We start from the raw sequence: 13,624 nt of genomic DNA, 5'->3' as shown, positions 1-13,624 counted from the left end.
ATCCACAGCCCTGGGTGGGCGGCACGGTGGCACAGCGGTTAGCACTGCTGCCTCACAGCGCCAGAGACCCGGGTTCAATTCCTGCCTCAGGCGACTCTCTGTGTGGAGTTTGCACATTCTCCCCATGTCTGCGTGGGTTTCCTTCGGGTGCTCCGGTTTCCTCCCACGGTCCAAAAATATGCAGGTTGGGTGAATTGGCCATGCTGAATTGCCCGTAGTGTTAGGTGAAGGGGTAAATGTAGGAGAATGGGTCTGGGTGGGTTAAGGGTCGGCGGGTCGGTGTGGACTTGTTGGGCCGAAGGGCCTGTTTCCACACTGTAAGTAATTTAATCTAATCTAATCTAATTCGTCAATCGCATTACAGCAAATTTGCACTAACGAAACACGCTTTATCGCAGAACGACCTGTATCGATGTGCTTAAATGTTCATAATGCTGTATTCTTTTATTATTTCATTCTCTAGTTTTATTTCAATGCTTGACTACCACTGTTATTATGAATAACTATTATGCTGGCCAGGTATACTGAGAGTCATCAGAATTTGACAGGGGATGATGTGTCAATAACCCAATTATCTACCTATTTGGTATTAACTAGATATTATTGTTTACTAGATTCCAAATGGGAGGATTGAAGTGCGTAGACAGAAGGGAACGTCCTCATTGCACATTAGGAACATCAAGCCAAGTGACTCAGGAGCGTATCATTGTGAAGCCATGAGTCCAATTGGACGAGATGAGAAAAGCATGCATTTGGATATTCAATGTAAGCTCAGCCATTTAGTGGCAATGAACTGCATTTTCTTGTACTTTCTGCCAACTCCATTTTAATGATGGACTTGAATTGTGAATTGTGAATTACTTTCCAAACATTCATACTCAGGGTGTGGCAAGTTCAGTTGTACTTGAAGATGTGGACATGAAGCATCTTCTTGAATGCCAACTGCTGCAGCCATTGTGACAAAGGCTCTCTCCCAGTACTTGGAGACAGTAAGGACTGTAGATGCTGGAGGCCACAGTCAATGGATGTGTAGCTGAAAAAACACAGCAGGTCAGACAGCTTCTGAGGAACAGGAGAGTTAACATTTCCGCCCGAAACTTTGACATTACTGCTCCTTGGATGCTGTCTGACCTGCTGTGCTTTTCCAGCTTCATGTCTATTGACTCTCTCTCAGTTACTGTTAGATAGGAAGTAATGGCTTTTGATTCAGCAATCATTCACCAGAAACTGAACCACACTGGCCATTAAAATAAAATGTCCATTGATGAAATCTGGGAATTATTGGTGAGTCAGCATTTATTGCCCATCCTTAATGACCTCGAGGGGCATTTAGGAGGTGAAAGTGAGGACTGCAGATGCTAGGGGTCAGAGTCGAAGAGTGTGGCGCTGGAAAAACACAGCTGGTAAGGCAGCATCCGAGGAGCAGGAGAGTCAACATTTCAGCATAAGCCCTTCATCAGGAACGAGGCTTGTGAGCTGGGGGGCTGAGAGATAAATGGGAAGGGGGTGGGGTTGGGGGGAAGGCAGCTGAGAATACAATAGGTAAATGAAGATGGGGGAGAAGGCGATAGGTCGGAGAGGAGGGTGGAGCGAATAGGTGGGAAGGAAGGTGGACAAGTCGGAGCATTCAAGAGGGCGATGCTGAGTTGGAAGGTTGGGACTGGGAATGGGGAAACCGGTGAAATCCACGTTGATCCCGTGTGGTTAGAGGGTCCCAAGACAGAAGATGAAGCTTTCTTCCTCCAGGTGTTAGAATTTGGCGATGGAACAGACCCAGGACCTGCATGTCCTTGGCGGAGTGGGAGTGGGAGGAGGAGTTAAAGTGTTCAGCCACAGGGCGGTGAGGTTGGTCAGTGCGGGTGTCTCAGAGATGTCTCAGAGAGCCTTTAAGAGTCAACCCCATTGTTGTGGGACTAGAATCATATGACAGCCAGACCAACTAAGATTGACAGATCATACAATCATATCACACAGTACGGAAGAGGCGCTTTAGCCTATCAAGTCTTTACCGCCAAATCCACACTAGTCCCTCTTTCCCTCACTGCACTCATAGCCTTGGATGCTATGGCACTTCAAGGGCTTATCCAAGCACTTTCTAAAGGTTGTGAGGTTTCCTGCCTCAGCTATCCTCCCTGGCAAGTATATTCCCAACCCCTACCAACCTCTGGGTGAAAAGGTTTTTCCTCAACTCCCCTCCAGGATTCCTGTCTTTCATATTAAAATTATGCCCCCTTGTAATTGGCCCTTTGAGTAAGGGGAACAGCTTTTTTGCTATTTACAGAGGATCTTGATTATCCAGCATTCGATTAACCAAATTTTGGATGATCTCAATACTTGGCTAACTGTTTTATCCGTCATTCGATTATCCAGAACTTGATTAACCGATCGAAATACTCCCTACTCGTGTCCTTCGGATAATCAAGGTTCCTCTGTAATCTGTCCATGCCCATTATAATCTCACTAACCTCTCTCTGGTCTCCTCTCAAACTTCTCTACTCCAAATAAAACAACCCAAGCTTATCCAGACCCTGCATATCGCTGATATGATCCATCCCAGGCAACATCCTGGTGAATGTCCTCTGCACCCTCTCCAGTGCAATCACATATTTCCTGTAGCGTGGTGACCAGAACTATACACAGTCCTTTAGCTGTGGCCGAACCAAAGTTCTGTACAGCTCCAATATTACCTCCCTACTCTCAGAATCTCTGCTTCAAATGATAAAGGCAAACATCCTGTATTAATATTATTATTAGCCTGTTCTGTCACCTGCAGGGATCTGTGGATAAGCACAGATCTTCCTGTTCCTTCGAGCTTCTCAATGTCTTAACATTCATTGAATACGCCCTTGCCTTTTCCTTCTTCGAAAGTGCACTATTTCACATTTAACAGAAATAAGTTTTGTCTCCCACCGGTTTGCCCATCTGATCAGTCAGTTTATGTTCTTTTGTAGCCTCACTTTCTTCCTCACTGTCAACCACCCAGTAAATATTTGTGTCATCCACAAACTTATTTATCATCTCTGACCTTCCCCACCTCCATTCCTTACATTCTCATCTACTTATTTATGAATATTACAAATAATAAGGGACCAAGGACTGTTCCCTGTGGTACACCACTGGTCACCAGTCACGCATACAGCCTTTTACCCCTACACCAATCTCTTGTCATGAAACCAATTTTTGATCCTATTTGTCATGTTGTCCTGATCCCATGAGCTTTTACCTTCTTTATCAGTTTCCTATGCGGACATTGTCAAAAACCTTTCTGAAATCCATATGAACGATATCAACTTCCCTACCCTCATCTAAATACTTGGGCACTTACAACTCATTAGGCAGGACTTCACTCTGACAAAGCCACGTTGACTATGATGAAGGGCTTATGGCCGAAATGTTGACTCTCCTGCTCCTCAGATGCTGCCTGACCTGCTGTGCTTTTCCAGTGCCGCACTTTTCCACACTGACTATCCCTGATCAAAGCTTGTCTTTCTAAATGAAGGTTAATTTTCTACTTTACTATTTTTTCCAATGGTTTCCCTACCACTGATATCCTTCCTGAAAGCGTATTGGTGAACCAGGTGGATTTTCCGAAAATTGACAATGGTTCAATGGTCATCATTGGACTTATTGTTCCAGATTTGTTTTAGAATTCAAATTTCCCCATCTGTCCAAAGTATTATCTGATAGTCTACTGATAACAACACAAGTCTATTGCCTCCCCATATAAAAACTGTGATTTCAAGAGCAGATCAGAGGCTAGGAGTACTTCAGTAAATAATTCAGCTCCTGACTCCTCTAAGCCTATCTAATATCTGGAAGGTACAAGTCAAAAATGTGGTAGAATGGTCCCAATTTGCCTGGATGAGTTCTCGTGCAGACAGGAGGAGAATATTCCATCCTACTCTTGATTTGTGCACTGTAGATGGCTATTTGGCTGAGGAATCCAAAGCGAGTTACACACTGCAGAGATTCCCATCCCTGACTGCTCTGAGAGTCCCATCTGGCAACTTCTGCATTCTGCCCCTCCAATTTTGTAATATCAAAGACATGGGACATCAGAGACACAGCAAGCTTCCACATCAAGCAAGATAATAATGACGAGATCTCCTGTATTTGAAACTCAGATTTGTTTGGCCTGAAGTTCCCAGTCAATTGTATTGTTCTTGGTTTCGTTCTGCCTCATTATCAGCTCAGCATACTATAGCTTTTAGTTTAACCCTTAGCTCTTGATTTGAAAAATATTGCCCAAACACGCAGCCTACCTGGAAAAACTGAGGTCGGTCTGTTCATCAAAACCGTTTTGCAAGTCACTCAGAAAGCACCAATAGTTAGATTTTGTTTTCAGTTCAAGGACACTAACAGATATGTTCTGAAATGTTGATGTGGCTTTTATTTCTAATTTAACTGGAACACCTAAGTACTGACTTCAGACCAGAGAATATGTTTGTATATTTCGTAAAAGTCATTTCCAAGCATTTAAAGTCAGTTTACTCACAGATGGTGATTTTCCACAGTGAATTTAAAATAGTATATGGACAAAGACATACAGCTGTACAGCACAGAAACAGACCCTTCAATCCAACTTGTCCATGCCGACCAGTTATCCTAAATAATCTAGTCCCATTTGCCAGCATTAAGCCCATATCCTCTAAACCATGCTATTCATATACCCATCCAGATGCCTTTTAAATATTGTAATTGTACCAGCTTTCACCACTTCCTCTGGCAACTTATTCTATACACGCACCACACTCTGCATGAAACAAATTGCCCGTCAGCTCCCTTTTAAATCTTTATCCTCTCACTTTAAACCAATACCCTCTCGTTTTGAACTCCCCCATCCTGGGAAAAAGACCTTGACCATTCACCCAATCCATGCCCAACATGATTTTATAAACCTCTGTAATGTCATCCCTTAGCCTCCAACACTCCAGGGAAAATCACAGAAGCCCTACAGCGTGGAAACAGGCCCTTTGGCCCAACAAGTCCATCCCGACCCTCCGAAGAGTAACCCACCCAGGCCCATTCCCCGCCCCTATTTACCCCTGATTATTGCACCTAACCTACACATCCCTGAACATGATGGACAATTTAGTGAGGCCAATTCACCTAACCTGCACATCTTTGGACTGTGGGAGGAAACCAGAGCACCCAGAGGAAACCCACGCAGACACAGGGAGAATTTGCAAACTCTACACAGACAGTCGCTCGAGGCTGGAATCTAACCCTGGTCCCTGGTGCTGTGAGGCAACAGTGCTAACCACTGAGCCACTGTGTCACCCCAACTATTCAGAATCTCCCTCTAGCTCAAACGTTCCAACCCACCCTCGCAAAGCTTTTCTACAACCTCTACCGTTGGGGAGAAGGTACAGAAGCCTGAACACACGCATCAGCCAGTTTTGCAACATTTTCTATGCTATTATTGTTAGAATACTGAATGGACTCACAAACTCTTAACATTCGCCTGTACCTGAGTTTTTGCTTTTGCTGATGTTTACCTATTAGTTATTTATCTATGCTGTTTAACTATGTTATCTGCCTGTATTACTCGCAAGACAAAGCTTTTCACTGGGCTTTGGTAAACGTGACGATAAATTCAATTCAATTCAATTCAATTTAATCTGAATTATCAATATCTTTTCTGCAGCAGCACCCTACACCCACTCTTCCCACACACCCACCCTGCCCAAACTACAGCACTTAAGTTCAGCTCTGATGAAGAGTCATTTAAACTCAAAACATTAGCTTGCCCTCTCTCCATCAATACTGATTAACCCACTGTGATCTCCAGCATTGGTTGTTCAGATTGCATTTGGAGTATTGTGCACAGTTTTGGGCCCCATACCTCAGGAAGGATGTACTGGCCCTGGAGCATGTTCAGAGGAGGTTCACATGAATGGTACCAGGAATGAAAAGCTTCATACATGAGGAACTTTCGAGGACTCTGGGTTTATACTCGATGGAGTTCAGAAGGATGAGAGGGGATTTAATTGAAACATATAGAATACTGAATGGCCTGAACAGTTTGGATGTTGGAATATCCTTCCATTGGTAGGAAAGACTAGGATTTGAGGGCACAGCCTTAGATTAAAGAGAAGACCTTTTAGAACAGAGATAAGGCGAAGCTTCTTCATTCAGAAAGTGGTGAATCTATGGACTCACTGCTACAGAAGGCTGTGGAAGCCAGGTCATTGAGTGTATTTAAGACTGAGGTAGACAGGTTCTTGAGTGTGAAGGGGATCAAGGGTTACGGGGAGAAACCAATGGAATGAGGTTGAGACTGATCAGCCATGATTGGATAGTGAAGCAGACATGATGGGCTGAATGGCCTAATTTCTGCTCCTATATCCTATGGTCTTATAGATTCCAATACCTGCAGTTATTTTCTCCAACATGCTTCTAAGTCTTTTCTGAACTCTTTCAAGTTTCATGAAATCCTTCTTGTAGCAGGAAGACTAGAAATGCACGCAATATTCCAATAGTGGCCTAACCAATATCCTGCACAGCTGCAACATGACCTCCCACTCCTATGCTCAACGCACTGACCAATAAAGGCAAGCATATCAAACACCTTCTTCACTATCCTATGTGTCTTCTATGATAAAGCCATTATCAGATATGGCAGTCAAAATGCATCAGGTTACCAGACTTAAATGCAGCAAGAACTATTTCTTAAAATAAAAATGAATTTGAAATAATTAAATTGGTCCAACTGAACTAGATCAGCATACATCTGGCTTTTGAGGATATGCAAATGAGTTCTAAACAAGGAACCCAGTGAGAAATATTACATTTCAACGTGGGCAATATTTTTGCCTCAGTTTATGCTGGAATCTTCAATCCCGCCCAAGCACAATAGTCTCGATCCAATAATTCCTAACCTCTACGTCTCGACTAGTCTCATTTCACTCTGAAGTATTTTCCCCAATCAGGTTGGTCAGAGATGTTATTACACATCTTTGGTGAAAACTGACCTTCTGGTACAGACACTACCATTGCATCACTTGAGCTCTCCCTTTACATTCGTATATTTGTTTTCTTCTCCTTTTATCGTGGCCCTTCAATTGGTTTAACAATTGAAACTGAACTTTCCTCACAAAGTTGCGTTTCTGAACAGACCCTCAAACAGCCACCATGCAGTCAGGAACGAGGCAGAGGGTTCAGTTAAATTCTGTGTCCGAAACAAGTCTCATTAAACTGTGTAACTTCAAACTGTGGTCATAATTTCCATGGAATACAGAACTAGGACCTTGACGTGGAATAATTCAGGAGGTGCTGGCCTAGTGGTGTTATTGCTTAAACTCTTAATGTGGAAACCCAGCTGTTGTTCTGGGGGATCCAGGTTCAAATCCCCCTATGACAGATAGTGAAACTTGAATTCAGTAAGCAATTAGAAATATGAGTTGAATGATGACCATGAATTTATTGTTGGAAAAACTGATTTGGTTCACTCATGTCTTTCAGGGAAGGAAACTGTCATCTTTAGCTGATCTGACCTATGTGCAACTCCAGACCTAAAGCAAAATGGATGACTCTTAACTGCCCTCAGGGCAATGAGGGATGAGCAATAAATGCTGGCCTATCCAGTGATGCCCACAACATGTGAATGGATAAAAGAAATCCTTAACAAACTCTGAATTGTGGGGAGCATAATTATTTTATACTCTCATCCTGCGTTCACTTTGTCCCTTTCGACCAAGTGAGGTTGGAGTTTGCAGACTCCAAGTCAAAATGTCTATGTTTAAGTGATTCTGATTTCTGATTTCCCCCAATCCCCCACTAATTTCTTTCTCTTTTTCCTAGACGCTCCCAAGTTTCTGTCAACTCAAGTGACCTATTACTCATGGGAAGGGAATTCAGTCAACATCAGCTGTGATGTCACAGCCAACCCTCAGGCTTCTATCCACTGGAAGAAGGAAGGTGTTGTTCTCTCTGATATCAATAAGTCTGACGTCAGTATTTACAAGAAAGGCACCAAGATCCTTCTGGAGGTGGGTAAGAGATTGTGTAAGGGATCAGGTTGCGAAAGTATGTAGCAGGTCTGAGCAGGAGGGACTTCTTGACAACTTAGATTGTCTTTGCTCATTCATTGGCATCCTCCTGGGAGAAAGTAAGGCCTGCAGATGCTGGAGATCAGAGTCAAAATGTGTGGCGCTAGGAAAGCACAGCAGGTCGGGCAGCATCCGAGGAGCAGGAGAGTCGACGGTTCGGGCATAAGCCCTTCCTGATGACTCTCCTGCTCCATTGGCATCCCTCCTGTTCAGTATAGATCCTAAGCTCAGGAGTGTCTTCATTGACCCTCTTCTCTCTTCGACCACTCACTCCTAATCTGAAATGCTGCTTTAAACCTATTGTATGGAGTCCAAATATCTACTTCAGTTTACAGAGTCACAGAGCCATTTATCTCTCAACCCTGGAGGCTCCCTGCCTTCAGTCCTGATGAAGGGCTTTTGCCCGAAATGTGGATTTTCCTACTCCTCAGATGCTGCCTGACCTGCTGTGCTTTTCTATCACCACTCAAATCTAGAATCCCAGAATTATTATGCCATGGAAAGTGGCCATTCAGCCTATTGCACTGATTCAGTGCCTTTTCCCCATAATCCCTGCTCACCACGTGGCTTGGAATCAAACTTTATTTTGGTGCTCTTCTTCCAAAGCTCTTTGGGTTGTTTTATTATGTTGCAGGAGCTATACAAATTCACTTTGTTGTTGTTAGATGATCATTTGGCGTTTTATTCCAACTGTAGTTTTTGGCAGTGAAACAAGAGCCGAACATACTTGAGGGAACGTAATTTCTTTAAACTACACATCTCTTAACCCTTGGCTTCCTTTTCCTGATGATGTGACTGATGGGGGAAGGAACCAACCAATTAATTTTGGCATGTGTCACAACTCGTGAGGGTAATGTGCTAGAAACCGAATCCCATTTTCCCGGAGTCATTACAAAAGAAAAGGATTTTATAAGAGTACGTGGAAATCCTCAATTTAATTCTTTCAGATCCAGCTTGACAAAACAAAACAGAGACTGGGTTTCTGTACTTAATAAAAATGACTACTTGTTAGAAATAAATAGATCCTTTTTACAATAGGTAATTATGAACAGTCAACATATAACTCTATTCGTTAACACTCTACCCCATATAATACACCCTGATACACATGCTCACAAGTAGGCACAAGAACACGTGAGTGTGTTATGGGTGAAAAAAACACTGAGATGGCAGTTTAATAGTCCCTGTCCACAGATTGTCTTTTTGATTTGTCAGTACCTGTGGCTCCTCAGACTTCCTTCTCTAGGTACTTTCATTGGTGTGTAGAAGGCACAGAATGACTAATTCACAGATTATAAAGTCTCTGATTTTTTTGGTTAAGAGCTACAGTTCACAGCAACTGACGAAGGTGAATAAATTGGCTTCCTTCAGGCTTGAGATTTTTTTTTGACTGTAGCATGGGTGGCACGGTGGTTAGCACTGCTGTCTCACAACATCAGAGACCTGGGTTCAATTCCTGCCTTGGGCAACTGTCTGTGTGGTGTTTGCACGTTTGCCCTGTGTCTGTGTGGGTTTTCTCCCACAGTCCAAAGATAGGCAGGTTAGGTGAATTGGCCATGCTAAGTTGCTTGTAATGTAGGGGGGTGGGTTGGTGTGGACTTGTTGGGCTGAAGGGCCTGTTTCCACACTGTAAGTAATCAAACATCAAAAGAACAGCTCCTTACTTTTCAGAGGTCATATGGCTTTTGACAAACATGCCCACATACACGCTAACTCTGATTTCTTGGGAACCAGTCACATAGCTGTTAGCAGAAAACCTTTGCCACCGGCAAACTTGTCAACACTTCAGAGACCAATTGGCTACTTGTTGTCAGCTGAATCTTCCTTTGTTCAATCTTTTGGTTGCAGCTTATGTGTAGTACCTTTCCCCACTGTTTGAACAAACAGCAGTGTAAACATTACTTACAATGAGCATCAGGTAAGTTGCCATTAAAAAGTGCAGCGATACATTTCAAATACTTGATTTTTAAAATAGTCTTTTTCACATTTCAGTCCACAATTAAAAATAAACAAAAAAGAAAAGATACAGTCTTCACGCATGATTTCCCTGCACTTCACACAATCTAGGAGATAGTGAGGACTGCAAATGCTGGTGATCAAAGTCAGAAAGAATGTTGCTCGAAAAGCACAGCTGATCAAGCAGCATCCATCTACCTATGGCCTTCCTAGCTACGTTCCCCACAGCCCCACACTCTTCCTATTTATCTCTCAGCCCCCTTGGGCACCCCCACATTCCTGATGAAGAGCTTATGCTCAAAACGTCGACTCTCCTACTCCTTAGATGCTGCCTGACTGGCTGTGCTTTTCCAGCGCCACACTTTTTGACTCTTCGCACAATCTCGCCTACCGCATTCACTGCTCAAAAAGTGGTCTCCTCTACATTGGGGAGTTGAAATGCAGACTGGGCCACTGCTTTGAAGAACACCTATGTTCTGTTCACAAAATAGACCTTGAGTACCATGTCCCTTCAACACACCACCCTCTTCCCTGGCCAGCATTTCTGTCTCAGGTTTGCTGCTGTGCTCCAGTGAAGATCAGCACAAGCTGAAAGAACAGCACCTCATTTTCTGCTTGGGCACATTACAGCCTTCTGGACTTAATACTGAGTTCAAAAATTTTTGTACTGAGGCACTTCTCCCATGTCCTCACCCCAGCCTGTACACGCCCAGCCTGGTCATAGCATAGGCTGCTACCACACACAGCCCATTGTCAGTTACTAATTGTCCCCATTAGCAGCTATTCTTTCCCCAGACTGACACTTACCTCACCCTTTTTCTGTCTTTGAGCTCTATCTCCACCTATCATTTACTCCTTACACCTCCCCACACCCTATCTTCTGCATAAATACCACCCTTTTCCCAGCTAGCATTAGTTCTGATGAAGGGTCACTCAACCTGAAACATTAACTCTAATTTCTCTCCACAGATTCTGCTAGACCTGTCGAGTTTTTTCCAGCAATTCCTGATTTCCAGCATTTGCAGTTCTTTTGGCTTTTTATCTTTACACATGCGGTGTCTTGCTTTTCTGTTGAGTATTCCAGAAACTCATCGGCAGTTCTCTAAATTTGTTGAGCTGTATGAGTAGCAGGTTGAGGGTCCCTAGTTGTAACTCATACTCAGAAACTTTGCTCCTGACCACAGAACCTAGAGAGGTAGATGTAGAAAATCGTGTTCATATTAAGAAACTTCATTGAATACCATACGTGTACATTGGGAATTGTGAGGAGGATCTGCACTGTTCTCCATCTACGACATGCATGAATTGGAAATGACAGGTTTCTTGTGATTGTGATTTTGCAATGAGTGCTCAGGAGGTTGAAACAGTCTTCCTGGTGAAAGTGATGGCAAGGTTCTTCCTAAGAGTTTCCATAGATGCACTCAACAAGTTGTCACCAAAAATATCATTGATTCTCTGCTTCTTCATGGTCATGGCTTTAAATTTTGATTTCTCCCAGAACTATATTCTTTTATAATAATTAACAACTAAAAGATGAAATGATTCAACCTTGTGGCTCAGAAAGTTTAGGATTAGGGTTTGGGTTAGGGTTAGGTTAGGGTTTTGTCCATTATATCTCTCCCAGGTTTTATGAAATAGCAATTCACAGTAACCCAGTTCTTTCCCAGCTCTACAAACTTTGTTGCTTTAAGCTTACTTCTGATTACATTGGGATCTTGATCAGATGGGCCAATGGGCTGGGAAATGGCAGACGGAGTTTAGATAAATGCGAGGTTGCTGCATTTTGGAAAAGCAAATCTTAGCAGGACTTACACACTTAATGGTAAGGTCCTAGGGAGTGTTGCTGAACAAAGAGACCTTGGAGTGCAAGTTCATAGCTCCTTGAAAGTGGAGTCGCAGGTAGATAGGATAGTGAAGAAGGTATTTGGTATGCTTTCCTTTATTGGTCAGAATATTCAATACAGGAGTTGGGAGGTCATGTTGCAGCTGTACAGGACATTGGTTAGACCACTTTTGGAATATTGTGTGCAATTCTGGTCTCCTTCCTATTGGAAAGATGTTGTGAAACTTGAAAGGGTTTAGAAAAGATTTACAAGGATGTTGCCAGGATTGGAGGATTTGAGATATAGGGCGAGGCTGAATAGGCTAGGGCTGTTTTCCCTGGAGTGTCAGAGGCTGAGGGGTGATTTTCTAGGGGTTTATAAAATCATGAGGGGCATGCCTAGGATAAGTAGACAAAGTCTCATCCCTGGGGTGGGGGAATCCAGAACTAGAGGGCATAGGATTAGGATGGGGTGGGGGGGGGGGGATATATAAAGGACCTAAGGGACAACTTTTTCACAGTGAGGGCGGTGTATGGAATGAGCTGCCAGAGGAAGTGGTGGTGGCTGGTATGATTGCAACATTTAAGAGGCATCTGGATGGATATACGAATAGGAAGAGTTTGGAGGGATATGGGCTGGGTGCTGGCAGGTGGGACTAGATTGGGTTGGGATATCTGGTCGGCATGGACGAGTGAGACCGAAGGGTCTGTTTCCGTATTATACATCTCTATGACTCTCTGACTTTATGTTCTTGACTCTGCTTTTGCCACTATCTGTTCTGTGGTGCTTGTAATGACGGTAGGAAGGTGGACCTCATAGAATTCCCTGATTGGGGCTGTTAATCTGGTCCAATCAGGGAGCTCTGGCTGACAGATATAAACCAGAATGTCAGAGGTTGTGTTCAGTCTGACAGCTGGCTCTGAGGGAGCTGGATCAGTGTCAACGACTCTCCATGTGTAAATAAAAGGTGACTTGCTGATGGAATACTGGTCTCTGTGGACTTATTTCATATTCAACCAAAATATTCCATGACCATATCAATTCATTGTATCTCATGCATATTCGCTGTATGGGCCCATTTGCCAGTTATCATTCTTTTAAAATGGTATAGCGCAACAAAAGGTCCTTTGGCTCATTATACCTATGCCAACCATGATGCCATCCTAAACACAGAACTAATCTCATCTGTCTGCACGTTGTCCATAACCCTGTATCCCCTAACTGGTCATGTGTCTTCTATCAGTGACCTCTCATTATTAATCCAGCTGCCAGTGGAAATGATTTGTACTTATTTGTTTTTTTGAAAGTGTCAGCCTTGACTCAGTCGATAATCTATTTGCTTTTTCAATCACAAGTGTCTGGGTTCAAGTCCCATTCCAGAAATGTAAGCACATAAATCACAGCTAACTTTCCAGTTCAGTTCTGCAATATGTGAGTTGCCATCTTTCTAAAGACCTTCAACTGAGGCCCAAACTGGTTAGACATAGAAGATCCTATGACAATGTTTTGAAGATGAGCAGAGGGTTTATCTCTCTCCTCCACACAGTCAATATTTTGCTTAATCAAAATCACAAAACATAGATTTTTTGGACATCTGCCATGTTCATAATTGTGGGAGTTCACTGGGTGAAAATTGGCTGAAGTTTCTTACATTGTAATAATGCCTAAACTTCAAAAAGTGTTTAGTTAACTGGAAGCACTTTGAGATGTCAGCACTTTTTATTTCATGTCAAAACTTTCACATAATGGAACATTTATTAAACCTCTCCTCCAAAGAACAACACTTCCAGCTTC

General features: G+C 43.1%; 1 protein-coding gene across 3 annotated transcripts in view; it reads left to right on the top strand.

Annotated features, from left to right (window-relative positions):
• The window catches only part of ncam2a (neural cell adhesion molecule 2a), a 1,585,154-nt gene that overhangs the window by 1,201,229 nt on the left and 370,301 nt on the right, over nucleotides 1-13,624 (top strand). For all 3 annotated transcript variants that reach the window (XM_043701406.2, XM_087992469.1, XM_087992470.1), the window contains 2 exons: nucleotides 615-765; nucleotides 7,804-7,991. In XM_043701406.2, the coding sequence (XP_043557341.2) occupies nucleotides 615-765; nucleotides 7,804-7,991 (339 nt within the window). The remainder of the gene's footprint in view (nucleotides 1-614; nucleotides 766-7,803; nucleotides 7,992-13,624) is intronic.

The sequence above is a fragment of the Chiloscyllium plagiosum genome, unplaced genomic scaffold (assembly GCF_037043375.1).
Source record: "Chiloscyllium plagiosum isolate Xiang-an unplaced genomic scaffold, Cpla_swu_hap1 HiC_scaffold_12, whole genome shotgun sequence".
NCBI classification, from domain to species: Eukaryota; Metazoa; Chordata; class Chondrichthyes; order Orectolobiformes; family Hemiscylliidae; genus Chiloscyllium; species Chiloscyllium plagiosum.
This window is presented reverse-complemented; position numbering and strand designations above follow the sequence as displayed.